General features: G+C 48.5%; 1 protein-coding gene across 1 annotated transcript; it reads left to right on the forward strand.

The window, feature by feature from the left end:
- The first annotated feature begins 169 nt into the window (after positions 1 to 169).
- Positions 170 to 22,911, forward strand: SLC9A6 (solute carrier family 9 member A6). Its single transcript, XM_042029165.1, has 16 exons — positions 170 to 446; positions 6,406 to 6,605; positions 6,961 to 7,038; positions 7,683 to 7,759; positions 8,662 to 8,774; positions 10,344 to 10,449; positions 13,281 to 13,422; positions 13,646 to 13,751; positions 13,976 to 14,064; positions 14,270 to 14,383; positions 15,962 to 16,073; positions 16,450 to 16,603; positions 16,771 to 16,801; positions 18,005 to 18,084; positions 18,699 to 18,804; positions 19,604 to 22,911. The coding sequence occupies exons 1-16, from the start codon at positions 185 to 187 to the stop codon at positions 19,877 to 19,879; spliced, it is 2,046 nt and encodes a 681-aa protein (XP_041885099.1). The 5' UTR covers positions 170 to 184; the 3' UTR covers positions 19,880 to 22,911.
- Positions 22,912 to 23,812: the final 901 nt, after the last annotated feature.

Consider the following 23,812-nt stretch of genomic DNA (forward strand, 5'->3'; position numbering starts at 1 on the left):
CCCAGGGCCACCCTTGTCCCCTGCCCCCGCTCCCCGTCCCCCTTTTCCCCGCTCCGTCGCTGCCAGCCCGCCCCCGCTCGCTGCCGGCCCGTCCCTATCCGGGCTCCCCGCTCTGTTCCCGCCCCCGGCGCCTGCGCCCAGAGCCGCTTCCTGGTGTCGGCGGGGCCGGGCCGGTGCCGGGGCGATGGCGGGGCCGGGGCCGGTGCTGGCGGCGGCTGCGGGGCTGTGGGCGCGGGGGGCGGCGGGCGCCGAGGTGGCAGCGGCGCATTCCGGGGCGCTGGAGGAGGAGATCGTCTCCGAGAAGGCGGCGGAGGAGAGTCACCGTCAGGACAGCGCCAACCTCCTCGTCTTCATCCTTCTGCTCACTCTCACCATCCTCACTATCTGGCTCTTCAAGCACCGCCGCGCTCGCTTCCTCCACGAGACCGGGCTGGCCATGATCTACGGTGAGCGGCGCCGCGCCCCACGCGTGCATCTGCCACCCCGCGCACCCGTTCCCTGGGAGACCCGTGCGGGAGCTGCCCCGAGCCCTGGGAGCCCCATTCCGACCAGTCCCGGCTGTGCGCTGGGCCAGCTGCGGGGCTGGGTGCTTGCCCGACCGGCCACTCCCATGGCAGCCCCAGTTGGGGACCAGTAGCGCGCCGTTCTTTCGGTCAGTGCCTGGTGGCCCCTGCCCGAGGGTCTGCTACAGGGCTTGTTTGGTGGACGAAGGGGTGCGGGGGGGCAGGACACATCCCCTCGTGGGTGCAGCTGGACACTGTTGTGTCACCGGGACAGCCCCGTCCTGGTGTGTCCTGTGCTGAGCCTTATCTGGGTGTTGCTGGAGGGAGGGTTGGTTGTTTTCCAAACCCTAGATATGGAGGGCTCTCGAGGGCAGAGTTACTCCCAAATCTCTGGCAGTGAGGAACTGGTTGGGTTTTTTCCAGATGGCCTCACAGGGTGAAGCTGGTGGGGTCATGGGTTACCACGTCACCGAGCACTGGCAAGTCCCACTTACCTGCTCCAGGGTCGAGAGTGGGACTTGGGGCAGCACATCCCAGGTTGGATGGTGCTCTGAGCAACCTGGTCTAGTGGAAGGTGTCCCTGCCCATGGCAGGGGGGTTGGAACTGGATGATCAACATGGTCCCCTTCCAATCCAAATAATTCTGTGATTCTGTGATCCCACATGCTGGGGCCAGAGGCTGTGTTTCCACCCTGTGTTTAGAGCATCCAGATTTCCAGAAGCTGTCCAAGAACAGTGGAGAGGCCATTTGGGGGATTCTCTCACCCTTTGCCACACTCAGGGACCTGCAGAGCCATCAGCCTTCCATGCTGCTGCCTGGGGACCTGTGTGCACAAGCTCCTACCTTTAGAGTTCTTCCTCCTAATGTGACAGGACCTCTTGGAGAGGAGCCCCATGTGTATTCCCACAGGAAGTGGAGCAAGGCTGTGGGTCAGTGGAATGAGGCTGTAGACATTTGGGTATTAGAGGTGGCCTGTGATTTACTGAGGTGACAAGGCCTCATGAAGTGGCCTGAACCACAGTATGGAGGGACCGTATATAGGTCTCCCTGGGTTATCTGGCATAACTTCAAATTCTACCGAAGTAGCACTGGGAGCTGTGCTGGAGAAGTGATTAACATGGCCTTGGATCCATATCTAGGGAAGATTTGTTGAATTTAGGATTGAGAAGGCATCTCCTGCTGTGCACTATAGTTAGTGTCTGTCCTCTGTGCGTCCCTTGCTGGCTGGTGGTGATGTGTGACCACACAGAGTCAGACATGGCCAAATCCCCCACCCAGCAGAAAGCTTTGATCTGAAGGCTGTGGCTTGACCTGTTTGGGCCACTGGCTTTCGTGATCCCAAGTTTCAGTTAATTGGAAGGATGCTCCTTCCAGTTAATGCTCCTTCTAAATGAAGGGGTGGAGACACTTGCGTCAGCCCAGAGGCACGAAATACTGGTCTGCTTTTTCAGGGGCACAAAATACTGCTCTGCATTTTCAGATTACTTCCAGCCACTGGTCAGGGGGGTTCAGACGTTTCTGGCCTCCTGTCCAGGGCAGGGATGGTCACCTCCTGGGACAGGATCTGTGCTGTGAGAGGACATGCTTCCAGCATGGAAGGTCTTCTCTCTCCTGCTGCCCCAGAGCTCCTGACATGCGACTTTCTGTTCTTTCCATGCTTTCACGCTTGCCTTTAACCTGGAGCTTTCTTCCTCTTGTTCCTCCTCTCTCCCTGACCTACCTGAGTGCTCGCTTTATTCTCAGAGCACAACCTGGGTCGTTTCAGTCTCCTGCCAATCCGTAAAATGCACCTTTTCTGTCTGCTCTTCTGCAGACTGTGCTTAGAGCATTGCTGGTGAAATCAGTAATGTCACTTGTCTGATCATACAGAAAATTCCAAGTTTTCCCTGGTATCAAGGCTTTTGGCATTTGCTTCTCAGGTAGTGGCAGCTGCCATAGGAAAAGGGGTGTGTAATTCCCAAGGACTGGTGAGATGCTGTTGTTTTACAGTGGCAACTTAAAATCTGCAGGGAAGAAAGCAGGTATCGCTGTCCCTGGCTCCTTGCAATGCTTTCAGTCCCAAGGAAGTTCACTGAAAACATGGAAGGGCTGCAAAACAGACTCTGAAATCTGAGCAAGAGAAGCAATTTGCGAAAGCTTGTATTTTTCTGTTCAAAAAACCCAACAACAACTAAGTCAAAACTTTTGCATATATCTCTTTTGGCAAAACACATCAGTTTCCTTGTTGTCTTTGTTTTTACTGGAAGTTACAAGCTCTTGCTCCGGGTGGGTTTCGTTTCTGTCTTGCAAATCACACTGTCAGCTCAGAGTTGATGTTCAAGAGCTGGACACTGGCTGGAGTAATTTCACAGTGATAGACAATAGTTGCTTAGTAGCCCTTAAGCTTCATTCCAGTGTTTAAAATGAGTTTCCCACATCTGAGGTACTCAGCATTTAGGATAATTAATTTAACAATTTTGTTTCAGTTCTTCTCAGAGTCTGATGTGCAGGAGCTTCTCTAGAAGTTTAGTTTCCTTGTGCTTGTTCCCACTTGGTCTCTGGATTGCATGTGTCTAAACTGCTTGTTGTCAGGATGTCTTCAGTTGCTACATTTTTCTTTCCTTTTGGTGTCCAGATTAATGCTTGCCTGGGGATCCTGTCTGCTCCTATTGTTGTTAAGTGCTGGGTTTGGTAATATATTAGTCTTCATTTAAAACATTACCTCGGAAATGTTCAACAGCACCTTAAAAAAAAGCCCATGGGCTTTTGTTCTTTTTAATGAAGTCAGGAGAAATGCAATGAAAATAATCTCTTGCACTTTGCATAAAAGAACTCAATTAATTTGCCGGCTTTGCCTTCAGCCTCTCAAGTCCTTGCAGCTTTTGGCTGGCAGCTTCTGTGGTGTTGGGTTCCCTCTGCTCAGCTCAGCTCCCTCCCAGGGCTCAGTTTTGTAAAACTTCTGGCTGCAAAAGCATGTTGATACTGGCTCACACGTTGCTGCTGGGGCAGCCCTGTGAGTGCCCAGAGAGTCTGAACCATTTCCTAAGAGCCTCTTGGAACCGGGAGCACCTACGCAGTCCCCTGGGCTTGGTCCAGGGAGCCTGAGCTCAGGACTGGACTTGGTGTCTGGAAAACCTTGTCAGGTTTGTCCCAAGTGCTTCCAGTGAGCTTTGTTGGGTGGGGAGGATCAGATCCACTGTGGAGCAGAGGGGCTGCTGGTGGGGCTGTTTAATGTTAGTGGAATAATTGGTTTCCAGCAGAGCAGCAGGATGCTTTCCCTGCAGGTAACTCTGACAGTGTCCCTGTGTTGGAAGCTGCTGGCAGGGTCACACTCAGTGCCCAGGAGCAATTTGTGCATTTGTGTATTTGCACATGGGTGTCTTTCCCCAACTGGTCTGGGGAGCTGTGGCAGCCTCCCAGGCAGCCTATTACTGAGCAATACAAAACGTCTGATTTTGGGACTTCCAAACAAGGGTCCTTGGCAGATATTGTAGGTTTATCTGTCCCTTTTCCCTTACCCCATTCCTGGCCAGAGTGGGAATTTGGCCCTGTCTGGAGCATGGCTGGCACCCAGTGCCAGGAGCAGCTGCCCAGATAAGGAGATGGCGGAGGAGCAGGGTGCTATCAGATGTAGCACTGCTTTGGGACAGGGATTAAGAGTGGAGAAGCAGGTGAGTCAGGATCCCTTTTGAATTCGCAGCAGTGACTCCTTGTGTCTGTCCCTCCTTCCTCCTGTCTCTCCTTATTTCCCAGTGCTGAGCCCGGGTGTTAAAGGGGTTGCTGAGTGGGTTTCCTTCCATCTGAGCAAGGGCAGGCAGCTGCTGGTTTCTGATTCCTGCATGAACCTCTGAAATCAATTTTGTTTTTAAGAAGAAACTTCTTAGAAGTCACCTCAGATAGTTCTGGAGGGCTGCAAAGTGTGGTGTAGCTTAATAGCCATAAGCAAATGTAAATAACCCTTTGAAACTCTTTTTATCCCAGTGAAGGATTTTGGTTGTTTCCCGTGGTGCCTCTGGGATTGTCATCTTCTGGGTGAAAGGAAACTGGGATGTTTTGTCCCACTGCTGTGGTGCCATGCAGCCACTGCCACATGCTCATGTAAATACATGCTGTGGCACCTTGATGTGCTTGACATACTTGCTTTCATTCTATAATTTTATTTCTGGACCACTGGAAGATCACAGGAACAGAGGCTGGCAGAAAAGTAAGCTGAAGAATTCCTTTTGGTGTCCCCTCTAAGTGATGGTGGTGTAAAAGCAGATCTCAGCTGCTCTGCAGGGTGTGACATGCCCTGAACTCTCTTTGCTGGAGCTGATTGTGCCTGGCTGTGCCCAGAGGGAACTGTTCTGTGACTGTTGGGGTGATTCAGGGCAGGATAAAGCCCAAAGTGGTGAACACCTGATTGATGGTGCATGGCTTGAAAGCACCAGTAGCCTTTTAGCTCACCCGTGCTACAAAGTGCTGTATTATACCGAGGTTTTGGGTCTGTCCAGTCCCTGAGCTATGGTGGGTCAGCAGCGGTGACTCTGTGTGCAGTTACCTCCTCTGCCTCTGCTCATGGCCTGGGTGTGTGTTCTGGTGGCCTTGCTGTGTGTAGCACTCCCTGGGGCAGGAGGTGGGGGCTTTTCTCCTGGCCATCGGGAAAAATAGTGAATCTTGTCCTGGAAAAACTGTGGCCAAGGGAGAGAAGTCAGAAAGTGGGTGGCAGATCAGGAACTGGCCGCAGGAGATGCTGCATGAGCTGGGGCCCCACAGTGTCCTGCCCGGGCTCTGCTCTGAGAGGTGGTGGCACAGGAAGAGTTGGCTGTTCCCTTCAGTCGGGGTTGTGCCCTGCCTGTAGGAAAGCACAGAGCAAGGTCTTAATTAAGGCAGCAGTAAGGAAGCAGGAGTGTCCTGGGAGGCAAATGGAGAAACTTTCAGAGTGTTGCGGTCTGTGTTTAGTTCCCACGTGTCTGAAAGCTTTTCATAAATATGTGGTTCAGAGATGGGGTTAAGATCCAGGATTTCTGTGGCGGCTCAGGGCCACCTTAATCAAGGAGTTTCCAAACTCTTTTGTGCTGAAGGCTACATGGAAAGGTGTCTTGTGGGACACCCCTCTTCCCCAGCCTGCAGATGTGAAAACACTCTGCCAGGAGAGCACTCAACACACTTGAATCTGGATTTGAGACCTCAGACAACAAAAGAAAAATGCCTTATAAATTGCTGACTTGCAAATTAACCCCAAAATGCCCCTACTTAGCAGCTGAGCTGGAGGCAGAGTTGCCTCACGGGGCTGCCCGGGGGCTGCTGCTTGTGGTGCGGGGCTGAAGTTTGCAGGGGCAAGGAGTAGATCTGGATGGTCAGCCTGGACTGGGAAACAGGTTTTTATGTTTATATGTTTATATTTTAAAATGTGGTTTTATAAAAATGGGGAGGCCTGGGAGGAGGCTGTATTGTGCTGCAGCACCTTAGGAAGGATGCTTGCCAGCCTCAGAGTGTTCAGGGTGGTTGCTGGATATCATCTTTAATCCCTGCCAAAATGAAGAGTTTAATGTATCAATGTCAGGTTTCAAGGTGCAAAGGGCACAGTTTGGGCATGTGTGAGCAGCACCTGGGCCAGCAGTGCGAAGTGCTCACCCTAAAAACCTAGCGTGCCCTCGATGTTGGCTGTTTGCTGCACTGGAGTGAGGGTCTGACTGATTGCTGGGTAGTTCAAATCCTTCAGAACTTGTCCATGTCTGTGTTAGAAACTCCCCATGAGCACAGAGTATTCGTCTGGCTCACAGGGGACAAAGGTGTTTCAATTCACACGGGCAATTACTGGGTTGGTGGTTGTGCTCAGCAGCTGAGCAGAGGGTCAGGATCCTGGTGCTGCATCTGTGCTCAGAGGGATCATTCTGGGAGTTTGCTGTGGTTTGTCTCACAGACCGTGTCCCTCCCCAGGTGTCCTGGTCGGTGTGGTCCTGCGCTACGGCATCCACGTCCCCAGCGATGTCAACAACGTGACCCTGAGCTGCCAAGTGCAGACCAGCCCTGCCACGCTGCTTGTGAACGTCAGTGGGAAGTACTATGAGTACACCCTGAAGGGAGAAATCAGTGCCCAGGAGCTCAACAACGTCCAGGATAATGAGATGCTGAGAAAGGTAAGGGAGGCAGTGATGGAGAGGTGAGCAGTCCTTCCCACTCCCTCCACGGGGATGGGTCCTGGATCTGCTGGATTAAGTGTTTTTGTTTTAGTTTCTTAACTTGTGATTGTGATGAGTAGTAATTTATATGTTGAACACAATGTAATGAAACTCTAGTTTTAGCTCATCTCAATTTAAGCTGTTAGACTCTGGGATTTGTCTCCAGAAGGTTCCAGACACATCCTCAGTGTTGCCCCAACAGAATTCATGTGGTGGGGGTACAGGGCTTTCTCCATATATTACTTTCTTATTTGTGTTTCATCTTGCAAAGTTTTAACAAATCATTTTACTGTTTTTTTTTTTTTCTTAACAGGTGACTTTTGATCCTGAAGTATTCTTCAACATTTTGCTTCCTCCCATTATATTTTATGCAGGCTACAGCTTGAAAAGGGTACGTGCCTTTACAGTGCCGATGTTTTTAGCTCCTCTGCCTCCAGAGAATTTTTAATACTTGCGAGTGCTTTAATGCTTGCTCAGCAGGCTGAGGCTGTGGGGGTGGGTATGGTTTTCCCCAGCAAATATGGGATTGTGGGAAGCAAAGGTGAGAGTGCCCCCGTCATTCTCGTCTGCCCCTCTGCCCTGGGAAGGGTCAGCGACTTCAACCGTTTCCAGCAGGGGTTTTTGAGGTCAGCCAGGCCATTTCAGCCATCCCAGCTTTCAAAGCACTTGGGAGTGTGGGAAGGTTTTAGAAAGCAGCAGCTCTCTGAAATGCTGACTTGGAAGGAGAGGAGAATGATGCACTTTAGCTTGCGGGAGAAGGAAGGAGGAATGCTGCTGGGTTAGGAAATCAGTTCCCAGGACTTGGAGTAGCACCTTATTAAATGCACAGGTATGAGAAAATGGTACATTCATGTTTATTAATGCTGCATTAACTGGTGGTCTGGCACTGTGCTGTGCTGGGCACCCTGTGTCTGTCCAGTTCATGGTGTCTGAGCTGGGTCCAGGTTGCTGTGGACACTGTGTGGGTGCCTGTGTGGGCTTGAAATAAATCGTTAGCAAAATATAATTCAGTTTCTGTTTTTTTTCTCCTGCTAGAGGCACTTCTTCAGAAACTTGGGATCCATCCTGGCATATGCTTTCCTTGGCACTGCCATTTCCTGCCTGGTGATTGGGTGAGTAGATGGAGCTGGTCTGGTTCTTCCACAGGGTTTTGAGCTGTGCATGGGAGAAGTGCCCTGAGCCTGGAGCTGAAGCTGCTAATCCCAGCTCTGAAAGGTCACCCAGGCTCTGCTACTGCTGCTCAGCAGCAGCAAATAATACTATTTACTGCCCAAACTTCTGCTGCATGGACAGGGTGGTTGCTGTCTAATTGCGAAGTGCTCTCAGCATCCCATGAGAATAGTTATTCATGGCAAGAAAAGATTCACACTTCTCTGAAGATTGTCTTGAAAAATCAGCAACTTCAAATTAGTGAAAGCATAAGCCCTCATAAACTTGAGACACAAGAGTAGAGGGCAGGATCATAAAGGCTAGTGAGCACAGATGTGTTTCAAATCATTTATCCCTCTGTGTAGAGGCAGTTGGATGATTCCCACTCTGGCTGGTAGCACACAGGCTGGCATAGGGTGTTTTCCAGTGGAGTCCAGTGGACTCAAGCAAACTCAGCATCTGCATTATCTGCTTCTCGCTGAAAGTTTTGGCCATTTCAGAGTCAGTTCAAGGTCACCTCACTGAACTATGTTAATGTGCAGCACTGCAAAGTGATTGTGTGACCCCATAAGCCTGACTGCTGCTTTCCTTTAGCCGTGTTGTGCTCCTGGAGGAGTTCTGCTCACAGTTCCCTGCTGGCACCATGTTTGTGTTCCAGTTCAGAGGGTGCTTTGATGTGTGTGGTTCAGTGCTCACCTCCAAGATCATGGCCCTGGGGTTTCACCAGGCTCGGCCCATCCCATGCAGTTCTTTGGTGTTCTGGCATTTGGATAGCTTTAATCTGGTAAATTCAGGGAAATCAAGCCCATATGAATGTTGTTTTGATGCATCGCAGAGATGTGTAACTGCCTTTTCTGATCCCCAGCTCTGTCGTGTACGGCTGCGTGGCGCTGATGAAAGTCACTGGGCAGCTTGGGGGAGATTTCTACTTCACTGACTGCCTCCTCTTTGGGGCCATTGTGTCAGCTACCGATCCAGGTATGTTACCCACTTTCCCTACATTTTGGCCTGGTTTGAGCTGTGGGGCAGAGGGGAAGAAAATCTGAAACCCCTGAGAGTTCCCTCCTTCTGAATTCTGGAGCTTAATTTATTTGTGACATTCTTAGAGGTCAGTTTTGTCTCTGTGCCTTTTAATTTTCTTCAGTTATGTGTAATACAGCTTCCAAACCTCTGCTTTCCTGAATCCTTGTTTGCAGTGAAGTCCTAGGCAGCCTCTCTCTTGACTTTGTTGGGGTTTGGCATTGTGTATCTGCTACCCTGTGCCAGCAGCTGTTGCAGAACAAGATGCATAATGTGGGGAGGGTTCAGTTGATAGTGTTAGTTAGTTTAGCTATTTTCTCCTGCTTCCAGTTTGGTTGGATTTTGGCAGGGACTAATCTAATTTAAATTGGATTAATGAGACACCTTAATGAGCAGTACTGAGGACAGTAGTGACATCTTGGTTTACTGATGCACTTTATAAATCAAAACTATGAAAAACATGCCATGTCCAACTAAATTGAATTTAGTTCATGATAGCTTGCATGTGGTAGCTGTTTACTTGCATACTCTCACTTCATGTGAAAACACAGGACCCAAAAAAACCTCTCTTTGCTCCTGCCCTTTGCTGAGTAGGGCTGGAAATCTTCTAATGCTTAGAAATGCTGCAGATGCGCTGTCGGTGTTACGTCCCTTCTTTGGGCTTGAAATAGGAACAAGAAGATTTTGCAGGTAGAAATGGAGTATTTCCCTGTGCATAAATGGGTTAAACCCCCTCAGTGTGCCCTGAGTGCTGTTCGAAAAGACTTTCACGGAAGTTGATTGGAATTGGCTCAGCCCTCAGCCTGAACTGTGCCCAATGCACCATGTGGTACATCTTGCTTGCCTTGGATATTGTGATGTTCCTGTGAGGCTGATATGCAAAACCTGCTGCTTTCCATTATCTTCTTGGAGCTGTTGGATCACAGAAGAGCTTGAGGGAACTCTGATTGCTGCCAAGTGGCTGTAAATCACAGAAACCCCCACATGGGGTTTGAGCCGATGCCTGGCTATTTCCAGTTAGGTCTGAAACGTTATGTGTCTGTGCTGGCACTTAGAATGTGTTGAATCCAGGGATTTCTCTCAGAGTATCAGGAATGGAAAGGAAAGACTAATCTCACCCTGGACAAGCCTGATCCTTCTGGCCTTCTGCAGGTAGAGGAGGCTCCCCCTGATGCTCCAAGCTGGGGGCATCCTAACAGCTGGGTGGCTCATGCCAGCCTGGTACTGTGGCCCAGCCCATGAGCTCAGACCCTGGGAAGCTCAGAGCAGAGTTTGTTTATGTCTGCCTGCAAAAGATTCAATAGGCCAGGATGTGTTTTAGTAAAAGGAGGAGGGAAATGATGAATCAAATTCAAATCTGAAAGAGCAGAAGGAAGAGTACCAAAGGGAGCACGAGGGGCAGCTGGCACCATCACAGCAGTGGCACAGATGTGCAGGAAGGCAGCTTTCTAAAAAGGACATTTTGTCTTTGATTACATTGAAACAGCAGCACCTTTTTGAATGTCTCTCTATTTTTCTATTTTTCAGTGACTGTCCTTGCCATATTCCATGAACTCCAGGTTGATGTTGAGCTGTATGCCCTTCTCTTTGGCGAAAGCGTCCTCAATGATGCTGTTGCCATAGTGCTGTCTTCGTAAGTGTCTTCTCTTTTTATTTAGAATTGTTATGTATGTTACATGTCAGGAGTTGGAGGGAGCCACTCGGCCTTGCCCCTGTAAAATAGGAGCATGGGTGTTTGCAAGAGCATCTTAAGTGTCCCAAAAAGCTGTAGTGACATTCTGATGCATGTCCTCATCGCTTACCACTGCTTGGGATTACGGATTGCCCTTACAACTTCCGCCTGCATGATGGATACTTTCGTTTTGCTTTTGTGGTCAGTTGACCCATCCATAGGGAAGATTTTATGTCCCTCTGAAATGGAAAAAGCACCACATCTGCTTTTCAGCCACAAGATCCCACTGAAACCCTTTGCTGATGGCTTTGCTCCTACCTGCATTGCTTCCCATTCATAAATACCTGCTTTTGTTTAGGTGGAAATAGCTGGTGAAGCAGCTGTTTCCTTTCTCTCCCCACATCAAGGAGTTAAATGTTCTTACAGCTGGAGTTAATGCCCTTGACTGAACACTTGGGAAACTTGCTGCCTTTCTAAAAAATGTTTTATATTCTTTAATATTTTATGTTGTCTGTATGCAGGACGTATTTTATCTGCATTTTCACTATGTTGTCGTCATGGGAATTTGTTTGGGAATATATAATACCTGCAGTGGTGACAGCTTAACATATAGCTAAGACTAATGGAGAAAATATTTCTGGAATACTTGCCACTCCAGCATGCTGGTTGTGTGGGTTTTACTGGAGGCAGCAAGTAACACATTGTGAGCTGTGTGTTGTATTTACTGAATTGGGTGCTTCTGTTGAGGTTTCTGGAATTCTTTGTATTGCTCACTCTGGCTTTTTTGCTGGATGTGTCACCGCTGGTGCGAGAGGAAACGCTGCACAACAAGATTGTGTTTCAGAAGTGATCATGAGTGAGGAGGGGATGGGGTCTTCCAGTCTGTGCTGGGAGATTCTGGGTGGGAGTGGGTGGATTCAGCTTCAGAGTAATGGAATTTGTGATGAACCTCGGCACGTGTGGGTGACGGCACCGCACGCAGTGATTTGCCTCTTGCTCTGCTTCAGAGCAGCTCTGTAGCTGTTGCTCTGATTTCCTGCTTTCCTCTCTCCACAAGCTGAGCTCAGTCCACCCCCTCCCTGAAACAGGATAATTTGTACCAAGGCAGCAGCTCCGAGTTCATGCAACAGTTATTTTATTTTGCCTCAGCACTGTAGGCAGGGGAGGATGAGGAGCTGGGCTCTTCGATGGCTTTTGCTGGGTCTCGGTGCCCCACAGCTCCTCTCCTGTCTGCTTTCAGCCCTGGACAAATGTCTGTTCCTGTGCTTAAGGAGCAGGATCTGTGCCTTTCCGTTCCTGTCTTGGCCTGGCGTGGCTTGGCAGCGGGAACTTGTTGCAGGATGAAGAGGAATTGAACCTAGAACCGAAAGCTGGTAGGCAGTGAGGTGCCAGGGCTGCAGTTTGGGAGCAGAGGGGGTAAATGCAGCTGCAGGGTCTCTACCTGCTTCTTCCAAAGGGAGGATTCACAGGGATTAAACACCATGGGGAGGCCCATGGGCAAGAACAGGGGAAATAAAGGGCAGCTGGTAATAATGTCTTATTGGCAATGCAAAAAACAAAACCAGGAGAACTGTAAGAGGTTAAAATGCAAAACCAACATCCAAAGAGTTGGTTACGGAGGGGAAATGAAACCAGTCTGGATTTAAAAAAAAAATGAAACCTGAAAACCCAGAATAAGAACATGTTGGTGAATGAGAAGTATAAGATGGGATTGATGAAAGGAATTAAATCATGGAGAAATCTGCAGCTTGCAGTGTAAAAGGCAATGCAGAAAAATGAGATGTATTAAAAGCAGGAAAGTTTAGCAAGGGAAATTACCTGTGATGTGTTGGAAAGGGGAGGTTTGTCATTTGTGTTGCAGAAAAATGTTGGTGTGTAGTTTGGGGAGAAAGCTGCAGGATGTGTGTGCAAGGCAGTAAGTGTCTGTTCTCAGCAGATTTAACAGCAAACGTTTAAAGTTCACATCCAGGAGTTTTAACAGAGTGAACCAAGGGATTGCTAACTAGGAAGTTAATGTTTGCGGTAAGTTTACATCAAGGAAAGTGATACAAGGAGTTGATAAATGGGGTTTAGGAGCTGGATAAGGGCCCCCCTGTATCTCAGCCTTTCCAGGTAGAACTGTGGAACGGCTGATGCAAGGCTCAGCTCATCAGGAGTTAGGAGGGAGCAGATTGGCAGATGGGATCAGCACTGCAGACCTGTTTGCCATCTCATCACAAAGGTCTGTTGAGGTCTGGTGGATGCAGAGAATGGTGTTGCTGTCGTGCATGGCACTGCCTGCCCTTGCTACCCTGTGGTGTTGCACTTTGGAACTCGGAGCAGTGCAAACTAAATGTAGTGCATGTTAACTGTGGCAGAATGGGAGAAGTTACAGCTCTCCAGGGGATGTTCACATCAGCCGCCTCAGTGGAGAAATGCAGGTTTCCCACTTGAATGCTTTGTGGCCCCACAGCACCTGGCATTACAGAGAGCTGGTGCCAAACCTCACAAATACCACCATAAATGACACATCACACGAGGCACAGGCTTTGGTCTGCTGCTCTCTAATGTCCAGGAGCAAATGCAGAGCCAGGCCTAGGTGGGGTAGCTGATCCCAAACTCCCCAGGACAGGGAGCATGTGCAGCCACTGCACACCGTGATCCCAGGGGATTGCAGTGTGCTGTGTCTCCCTGGTTCCTCAGGCTCGGTGTTTGCAGCAGTTGTAGCACTTTTAAAGGCTCATGTAGCACTGTGAGGTGCCTCTCCCTCCAGACTAAGCAGTTTTGTTCTTGTGCTTTCCCTCCTCTTCCAGCTCAATAGTTGCGTATCAGCCAGCGGGTGACAACAGCCACACATTTGATGTCACAGCGATGTTCAAGTCCATCGGGATCTTCCTGGGGATCTTCAGTGGATCTTTTGCAATGGGAACAGCTACTGGAGTTGTGACAGCTTTAATATCCTTTTCATGTTTGTTTCTTTTTCCAAGTGTTTGCATAACAGCTTCTTTTTTTTTTGCTGCACTGCATTTCACCCAGATGTTTAATTTTTTTTCCTAAATTAATGAAGGATGGTGCCATAGCCTTTTTAGGGACAGACTGTGTAGCTATGATACGCAATTGGATTTGATAGGTTGCTAGCCTGCAGTGTCTCTCCAAATTGTCCTTAACCATCTGCCACGTCACCAAGTTCACCAAACTTCGGGAGTTCCCATTGCTGGAGACCGGCTTGTTCTTCTTGATGTCCTGGAGCACATTCCTGCTGGCTGAAGCATGTGGCTTTACAGGCAAGCTCCAGCACAGCCCTGCCTCTGGGATGGAGATCTGCAGGGCTGATGGGGCCACTGAGTTTTGCTTCTCAGTATTGATGGCAGCCATGGCTCTCCCTCTGCTTGCAGATGTTTAATGATTCTGGGTTCTGGGGTTACTGCATTAAGTTCCCTACAGTCCTGGGGTGCAGCTCAGCTCCATTTTCCTGACCAGGAGTCTAATGTGATGCTCTGCTCCCCAGGTGTGGTGGCTGTGCTCTTCTGTGGGATCACACAGGCCCATTATACCTATAACAACTTATCTACAGAGTCCCAACACAGAACTAAGCAGGTGAGAACTCCTCAGACCCCTTCAGTCTCTCTGAATTTCAATATTTTTCCTTCCCTCTGGCCAGAATTACGTGCATCTGTCTTTTTACAGCTGCATTTCACTAGAGTTGCTTCTGCAGAAGTATTTATTGCATGACCGATGGGCTAACATGCTTTTCTTGTTAAATCTATATTATGTCTAACTCACTTTTGTTTTTCTCTTTCAGTTGTTTGAGCTTCTGAATTTCTTGGCAGAAAACTTCATCTTCTCCTACATGGGACTTGCACTGTTCACCTTCCAGAATCATGTCTTTAACCCTACCTTTGTGGTGGGGGCCTTCGTATCCTTTGGAGCCCAATTTGTAAGACAAAGAAAGAAAGGGAGAGGTGCCTCATTCCCAATTTGTGTTTTTCATTCAAATGAGTGGGTTTGTTTTTTTCAATCAGTCTGGCTTTATTTTTAAAAAGGGATTTCTGCCATGTAGTGGTGCCTTTGCTGGTTATTTTAAGAACACTGAGATTCTTTTTCCAGCTTTTCTGTTAATTTTTTTTTTCTTCCCCATCTTCTCTCCTCTCATGGGCATCCGAATCAGCTGCTGCAGGGACTTGTCATTCAATGTGACCATGATGCCAATGCCAGGCGTTGTCATGTGGCACCAGGAGGGGCTTTGCAAAGGGGGGGGGCTGCCTGGTTTAGCTGTTTATTTCCTCTTTTCTATGCTAGTGCACTTGGTTAACCCTGAAAAAAGCCTTTTTTTGGTCAAACAGCACAGTTACAGCTACAGTAGGTGCCTCTGAATGATGTCATGAGAAAGGATTTCCCGTTCTGCAGGCTGATGCTAACAGGAACAAGGGCCCTGGTATGTCTCAGAAAAACAAGAATTTTGAAGGAATTTTTTTCATGTCACAGGGAAGCCAGTTAAATGTGCAGAATTATTTTCACCCTTTGCCAGCACTGAAGCAAGTTTATACTGATAAACAAAACATTTTTGCCAATGCTGACCCATGGGTTTGCAGCAGGCTCAGGTGAATTTCTCTGATCAACTTTTGTGGGGTTGCAGTGGGGCAGAGGGTGTGGAGAGCAGAGAAATGCCATTTGGGCAGTTAAATTGGAATTTTGTGCTGTGCCTCTTCAGTGGGAACTGGCTAACTTGCTGATGAAATAGCTTATTCATGAGAGAGATCATGAAATATGTCTCTTATGCAAATTGTGATGTTCAGGAAAGAACATAAAATCTAGAAGCATTTTCCATATTATTCAAGGCTGTGCGGAATACTGGCTCCAAGATTATTTTTGCCATCTGGGTGCTGGTATTAAAAGACACAGCTTCAAAGATAAAAAGCAGTATGAAGGAGCTGGTGATTCTTGTATCTCACAGGCTATGAAAACAGAGAGAGTATTAAGATTTTTTTTTTCCTTCTCAACGGCTGCTGCTTTCATTTTGCTGAATAATCTTTGGGAATGGGACTTGGCTTAAAGCTTCAAACCCAGCTGTGAAGTGTGGCGTGCTGGGGAATGTCAGAGGGGTTGTCATAGCTGTGATAACTTGAGCTTCACAGAAGACAAATAATTCTTGGGGTGCCAAATGGACCTGGTAGCAGAGAGCGTACTGTGGTAAATGGTGGTTTTTCTCTCCTCTCACTTGTCTAACATGTCCTTTCATCATTTCCCTTGTTTATTTGTACTTGTCTCTGTATGATATTCCTGAATTGCAGTGTGTGCTGTGTTTCAGCGAGGCAGTAGCCTGCTCTTCCCACAGTGCTGTAGCACTCAGAGCTGGGTTATTATCTTTGCAGCCAGAGCACTGGTGTTTCTGCAGCTCTCAGTTTCTGTTGGGCAGTAGAAACTGGCTCTGTGTGCGGGTGGGATGTGATGGGAGACACAGGAAGAGCAATTTCCTTAACATGTACAAATACAGCTTGCTATCTTCCTAGGAAGAGCTGCCAATATTTACCCATTGTCATTTTTACTGAATTTGGGGAGAAGAAATAAGATTGGAACGAATTTGCAGCACATGATGATGTTTGCTGGTATGTTACTGCATCCTTCCTCTGACCGTGTGGCCCGCTGGCACTTCCTTGCCCCTGAGGACCTGGAAATATTCCTTATTCAACACTAAATCTCTTATGGGCAATGTCTGGAGGGGAGGCTGGGCAGGAAGGGGCTCAGTGGTTTGAGATGTAGGAATGAGCTCCTCCTGTCCTGCTTTGAATGCATGGCATAGGGCAGGAAGAGTGCTTGCCTTTCTGGGCTCGGAAAGAGGGGTGATAAAATCATCACTGTTCTCCCTTGGTGGTGGATGTCCCCAGCAGAGGGGCAGCAGGATGTAAACCCCAGATGGGAAGCTGGCCATGGGGGTGGCCTGTGCTTGGGCTGACACAGCTCCTCTGCTGTCCCTTCCCGCAGGGCTGCGAGGAGCCATGGCCTTCGCCCTGGCCATCCGTGACACGGCCACGTACGCCCGGCAGATGATGTTCAGCACGACCCTGCTCATCGTCTTCTTCACGGTGTGGGTGTTCGGTGGGGGCACCACGGCCATGCTGTCCTGCCTCAACATCCGGTGAGTGCAGGGCTCCCCTGACTCAGCACATCCTCCCCCTCGGCCTGCCCTCAGCTCAGGGTGCTCAGCTTTAAGAGACCAGAGGCTGATCTCATTGTTCCCCCTGGATCCCAACCTGCACTCCCTGGCACTGTGTGTGTGACACCTTTCTTGTTTTCTCCTCACAGGGTCGGTGTGGACGCGGATCAGGAGAACGTGGTGAGTGTACTCTGCTGGGCACCTCTGCAGAGGAATCTGCACTGCACCCTCAGGGCAGGGTTTACATCCTGACCCTGGGGATGCCTTTCTGTACTTTGCTTCCTTCCAGCTGTGGGAGTTTTTAGCTCCCCAAGTGAAAGAGTTTGCAGTCAGTGGGAGTCTCAGCTTTTCTGTGGTCTCTGGTTTTCATGAGCCTTGTTTTGACTCAGCTGGAAAGAAGGGCTCAGAAGTAATGCTGGACTGTTTAGTCAGTCCACGTTGCTGCTGCAATAGATTCAGTCTCTCCCTTGCTGGGTTTGAAATAAATCCCAAAGTGAGCATGACATGGAGGCTCTGCCTCATCCTGGCGTCCAGGGCAGCACAGAAACACCATTTACTGACTCATTTTGTGTAGCATCTTCTGCCCATCTTTTACCCATGGGTACCCTCAGCCCCTGCTTACGCCCTTTTCCTGTGGATAGTTACGTGGAAGCCTCAGAACCACTGACCACACTGAGACAAATGCTGGAGCCCCACAGCCTCGGGAGTTTTCCTGCCTGGTAATTCCAGCTGTCTCATTCATGTGTCTGCAGCCTGGTCATGCTGTGGCTGTGGCTCTCCTTGGTTTCAGTGTGGATTCTGCACCTTGGAGATTCATTTTATTCAGAGCCATTTATTGGGCTGTTCACGTCCTGGAGAGGAAGCATCAAATGTGACAGGCAGCCCAGGGCCATAAATCTGTAAGCCAGATTTCTATGAAATACGTAATTGTATTCATAGTCCCCTCCAAACAGTTTCATACTTTTTTTCTCTGACTAAAAGGAATCCTGGAGTTCCCATAATGCACAATTATTTGCATACAGCAATATCAGGCGAGATCTGATGGAGGTTGGACCTGTCAGTCACTGTTAAATATGACGTCTGGGTGCAGCTGGCTCTGAGGCACTTTAAACCTTGGGGCCAGACACCAGAAGGCTCTAGCAGCAAAATGGTCACTGTGCTTTGATACCACCTCCCTAAGATGGTTGAATGCTGCTCAATGCAGCCAGTTGTGAACATCCTTATACACACAGCAGCCCAAAGGCTTCTTCTGAAGAGGCGATGGGAAAGTCTGTGTCTCTTTGTGTCCCCTGGGGATAATCCAGTGTCCCATGGGGTCTCCTAGCCCTGATCCAGGTCATGGCTTGTTGTCCTGCCCTTCTTTAATGTTTTGCTCTCCCACAGGGTGTCCCAGAGAGTGAGAGGAGGAGCACGAAGGCTGAGAGCGCTTGGCTTTTCCGCATGTGGTACAACTTCGATCACAAGTATCCTTGAGCTCCAGTCGGCATGTGCCATGTCAGATCCCACTGCCCAGACACCTCTCACTTGGACCATGACTTGCTCTCTGCTTGGCAGAGGAGCCAGTGTTTGCTTTCCCATGACATTGCTGTGTTTTGGTTTGCACCTACTTGTGTCTGTGGCTGCAAGAAATGACCATTCCCACCTGCTGTCAGTGGGAATGCAGCAGGAGTTCCATTCAAAGCTGGGCTCTCCAAGGTTGCAATCATGGGGGTCCTCAATCTCAGGGGCAGGCGGGCAGGAAGGGATGGGGGTTTTCTTATTTGCAGTCCCTCTTGGTAGATCTGTGCTTCTCCTCCCTTCCAGATGCTGTGCTGTGAGTTAGTGGAGGAGTGACGTCAGGCTGAGGGGCACAGGGTGATGGGACAAGTGATGCTGCTGAGCATCTTACCAGGACTGTGGCCTGCTGTGTTTCATTGCATTCTTGTTGCACACCATTACAACTTCTGTGATTCTATGCATTTGTGTCTCTTTGCTTTCTGTGCTTTCCTTGCAGTGCCGAGTCCTTCAGTGCTGCCATCTCACTCCTTGACTCACTGGCATGGCTCCATTCCTCTTTTTTCCTTAACCCTCTCTGTAGCTATCTAAAGCCTCTCCTGACACACAGTGGTCCCCCGCTGACCACCACGCTCCCGGGGTGCTGTGGGCCTGTTGCTCGGTGCCTGACAAGCCCACAGGCGTATGAGGTAAGTCCTTTAGCGTCCTTTCTGTCACAGTGTTTTGGGTTTGACATGTTGATGTTTCTCTTTTGGATGCTGTGCTGCAGCATCAAGCTGGGAGCATGAGGGAAATGAGACCTTGGGGCTGATGGGTGAGCTAATTCCCATGAGCATTTTGCTTTTCCAGCTCACTGTTGGGTCATGAAGGGGTTTGTGGTGTATTCATGGTGGTTCCTCAGTGACTGGCTCAGTGAAGTTGTCACAGCTGTCCTTCCCCAGGCCCAGCTGGGAGGAGACACAATTCCCTATCCCCTGCTTGCTTCCAGCCTTGCAGCTGAGCCATTCCTGCAGCCCTTTCAGCTGCATCACTCGCAACCAGAAAGGTTGCCAGCATTGTCATGCCCAGGGGTCCCTCACAGTGGCAGCTGTCCATGCCAGGAGTCTTCTTGGCCTGTCTGCACAGTATCAGCATCAGGTTCCCTGACAAACCAGAAATGGCTGTGATGGGTCAGCAGTGCAGGTCCTGTGCTCATGAGTGTTTGGTCCTGTCACAGCCACTCAATACTGCATTCCCCGTGTACCTGGCTATGGCACCAGAAAGAAGAGAGCTGGGAGGGCCCTTTTAGGCAGTCTGCAGAGAAGTTCTGCGTGGTGTGAGTTACCTGGGCTCTGAGATGTGTGTGTGCCATGTCCGGTTCTGGTCATGGTCATGGCAGGAGAGTCTGTGACTCGGTGCCTGTGTCTCTGCTCAGTCACCATCACCATGCGATTGTAAATAGCTATTCCGGAAGAGTTTAACAGCACTTTCCTCCTGTTTGTTCCCCAGAATCAAGAGCAGCTGAAGGACGATGACTCCGACCTCATTCTGAACGACGGGGACATCAGCCTGACATATGGAGACTCCACGGTGAACACCGACTCGGTGGTGCCCGGCGGCGCATCCCGGCGGTTCGTGGGGAACAGCTCAGAGGATGCCCTAGACCGGGAGCTGGCTTTTGGGGACCATGAACTCGTAATCCGGGGAACACGCCTGGTCCTGCCCATGGATGATTCGGAACCCCCGTCAAACGTCCTGGATAACGCAAGACACGGTCCAGCATAAGGTTGCTCGGTTTAATTCACAGTAATATTTGCATATATGATAAAGAAGTATGTACTACCTAAAGTCTAATGCATGTCTCAAAATGTCTAAGCTGTATAAATATTATTTATATGGTGTCAGAAGAATATAAATATTCTCTGCCAAGCACTTGCAAAGAACAAGCTGCAAATTTAAGTTAAAAACTGTGTTGACTGCACTATGTAGGGTGGAACTGTTTTAGCGTAAGAGTCTTTTGCACACAGTGAGCTTCGTTAGTGTGTGATTTAATGAAGGGTTTAGTTCCCAGCGGGTAAGTAAAGGAGCTGTGACTCCCTGTTCATCCTCTGAACCTGGGAGAAGAGGGTGGGGAGTTGCTGGTGAGCAGTGGAAATTGCTTTCTAGTCAAATGAGGATTGTTGAGTTTCTTTTGGTCTCTGATCTTTGGATAGTCACGTTTGAAATATCAGCAAAAAATCTGCCCACAGACCCTCTTGCCAGGCAGTGGATGGTGATAAACTTGTTTCACTGTGGGAACCTGGAGACCTTCTGCTTTTTAGTGACCCTCTGCCCAAGCCCTGCTTTAGTGGGCTCATGGCAGACTCCAGCCAAAGCTGACAGCAGGTGGTGTCCAGCTGCTCAGATGGGAGAAGGAGAGAGGGATGGTTGGTGTCTGTAGTTGTGTTCAGGAGAAGGAGGCAATCCCACAGAAACTACACCAGGTGTGCACAGATTTTAGGTCTGAGTCCATCTTTCAGCTGTGGCTCAAGCAGCTTTCTAGAACCAGCCGTTAGATCCTCTTTTGGCAACTAAATTTCACATTTGGGAAGTAGCCATGTCTTTGCGCAGGCGAATCCCTGTCCTGCAGTCACAGTTGTAGCCAAGGTGTGCAGAGCTGCCACAGCTGCACTTGGGGCTGTGGAGCCCAGACAACCTCAAACTCGAGCTTTAGGGCTGCAGATCCACACGGTACCTCCAGAGCTCTCCAGAGGCATCCAGCTGGTACTGAAGGGGAGCCCTCCGTCCATCCTCCCACAGAGTCAAAAACCATTGCACTTTGTTTGATAACTCCTTAGCATGCTGTGTGTCTGCAGTCCCCACCCGACCTTTCTTGTCTCTTTATCATTTAATGAGAAATGTTTGCAAGTTGGTTTTTGGTTTTAATTTACGTTTTTATTTTCCAAGGAAGAGCACAGAACAATTTCCGATTTCATACTAGTGTTAAAGGATTTATTCTGTAGTTATGGGAATGGCTAAAGGTGCAGTGAAACTGTTAACCCTGACATCTTTTTTCTCCTGGAAAGGGGGAATCATGGAAATTTACTGTATGTAATTTTATTATCTATTTTATCTACAGTTTTTCTATACAAACCTTTCAGGGTTACTGGTGCACTACAGGCCCATTCTGGAGCTAACCCTCTCCAGAGGGCTTAAACAGAGGTATTTAAAATGAAAATACATGAAAGAGAGCCAGGTGAGTCTGAGCACTCACAGCTACTCATTAGCTGTCTTTGGAACAAACTCTGCATGTCTCAGGATGACCCTGAGACCTCAGAGCAGCGTCCCCACAGCTGTTTTCCCCAGCATCACCTGAGAATTGGAGGAGACAGGAAATCCTGACATTTCAAGTGTATATGTATAGTTGAGAAAATAAATCTATGCTTTTTTATTTTTTTTCATTTTCTCAGGTCTAAGTAACATTGCCTTAAATTTATGGATGTGAAACAATAATTATTTTGGCAGTTTATCCCCAAGAAAATGCTTTCTTTTTCCTTCTGAACAAAACGTGCAAGTGTTGCCATAGGACTTCCCTAGAAGCAGGGTAATGCTCTGTTTATATTTGGATATATTTGGGGCATCTTCCTTGCACCTGTAAATGGCATCCCGCTGTTAACAAAGTTGTTGGATTAGTGCTGGCCTTTGTTTCCTACTATGCAGGAATTCCATAAAGTGAGTGTGCATTTTATATGGTGTCTGTAACTTATCTTCGTGTGTTTAAAAAAAAAAAAACAAAAAAAGGAGAAAAAAAAAAAGTAGGAACCTGTTGATTTTAGGTTTACTGCATCACTTCTACATCCTGTTTTTCGTTTGTTCTGCCTTTTCGAAGAGGTATGATAAATAACTACCTCTTGTTTTTTCCTGTATAGCCTGACTATGAATTCAATTTACAGAGTTGGTGCAGCTGGAGGTGCAGGACAGTTCTGCTGCCCTGGGGCTCCCTCCCAGGCATTCCCAGCTGAGGTGCAAATTTGCTGCGAGGTGGCCTCAAGGTGATGTTTTCCCATGGCTGTGGTAGCATTCCTCTCTTTCTCTGACCCTTTGACTTCAGTAATTTGTTCACTCACTGTAAACTTGCCAAGGCATTACCCGTAAGTCTCAACTTTTTGCACCAATAACAGTTCAGTTAGTACATCAAAGGAAAAAAAAGTTAACCAATGATGATTTTATGGGTTACCTTATGATCCATATATAATATAATCAGGATGCTTTGAATAGCCTTAATCAATGAATGAAATTCAAGAGTGATTTCATAAATGAATGGGATTCATCCTCAGCTGATTGTTTTCTTTGCTGGGTTGCAGCAGAGCACACAGGAATGCCTGGTGTGTGGAGACAGAGCCCTGGTGCTTTGTGCTGCAGATGGAGTTAAGGGTACCTTGGAGAATCAGGCTGAGACGTTTTGCCAAATAGATAAAACAGCCCTGAGAAGGCAGTTTACAGCCCCCACAAAGATTTAGAGAAGGTGCCCTTCTTCTGCAAATTGAATTTTCATGGTTTTTGCACATGAAAAAGCATTGTAGGTAAAGTTATGATTTGTACTGGTACTGTCAATTTGTGTGGTAATGGCATTAACCCTGTAGCTATGATGTTTGTGCAGCTGATCTGTGATAGCTGATGATCACTATTGGACCTTCTGTTTACACTGACTAAATCCTTTACTGTTGCATTGTACTGTGAAAGAAGGATTATGGGCCTATAAAAGATTATTATTTTTTTTTTGGAATTGTGTGTACTGTTTCATTAATTCACACAGAAATAAATCTGTAGCAAAGTGACGATGTGCCACTTGACCTTCTGAGACCGGTTTGTTCATGGCCATGGCAGCAAGGACTGGAGGGCAGCTGGGCTGGGGCGCACACTCTGCCTTCACCCCAGCTCCTGGGACACACCTTCCTTGCAGGAACAGGTGCTGGGGAGCAGAGCCATGCTGGTTTCCAAAAGCTCCTCCAGGAGCAGCAAATCCAGCTGGGATAGCGCTGCTTAGTCCCAGCCCTGGAGCAGAGTGGACCTGCATAGAGGCATCACCATGGGGTGTTTGCAAAATCAGGGTTCCTGAGCTTTCCCAGGCTTTTATATCCCCTGTCTGTTGAATTTGCATTTGGGCTCCTGGCTGGTGATTCTGCCCACTGACTCCCGCCTGTACTATTTCTTTTGGTGCCCTGTGCTGAAAAGGCAAGATATTCAAATGCTTTACAATCCTTCAGTACAGAGGGCACCTCAGAAACTTTTCAGGAATCTCTTTCTGAGGCCTTTGGTTCACAAAGGACAACTTTCATCCCTTGAATGGTGTGAAACCACGTTTTTACAGCTCTGCCTCACTGCAGGAAGGTAGCCCTGACACCTATTTAAACACACTTATCTCCCACCCATAGCAGCAGGCAGCCAAGGGGCTGTCTGTGCTGTTTTCCAAAGGGACTGTGGTCTTTGTGTGGGGTGGTGAATCCTGAGCTGTCCTGCTGGGCTGTCCTAAAACTGAGATGGCAGCTCACAAAGTGAGTGAGAGGGACTTGCCCAGCATCACACTGGTTGTGGGTGGCCTGTGCTACTGGAAGTTACAGCAGTGGGACAGGAGACAAAGGTGTTATATTATTTTCTTGCTATGAAATGATGCTAATTCCATTGTACACTCACACCTCAAAATCCTGACAGTCGGAATAAACACCACTAATCCCACTG

Source organism: Corvus kubaryi, unplaced genomic scaffold, assembly GCF_017639235.1.
Source record: "Corvus kubaryi isolate FWS band 111438036 unplaced genomic scaffold, C.kubaryi_AGA036_p1.0 37322, whole genome shotgun sequence".
In the NCBI taxonomy this organism is placed as follows: domain Eukaryota; kingdom Metazoa; phylum Chordata; class Aves; order Passeriformes; family Corvidae; genus Corvus; species Corvus kubaryi.

Bases quoted from the DNA above. Each gene is read 5' to 3' on its own strand.
- SLC9A6 (XM_042029165.1), top strand. From the start codon at position 185: ATGGCGGGGCCGGGGCCGGTGCTGGCGGCGGCTGCGGGGCTGTGGGCG. The intron at 13,752-13,975 runs GCAAGCTCCAGC...TCTGCTCCCCAG, and splicing joins TGAAGCATGTGGCTTTACAG to GTGTGGTGGCTGTGCTCTTC. The intron at 14,384-15,961 runs GTATCCTTTGGA...GTACAAATACAG, and splicing joins CCTTTGTGGTGGGGGCCTTC to CTTGCTATCTTCCTAGGAAG.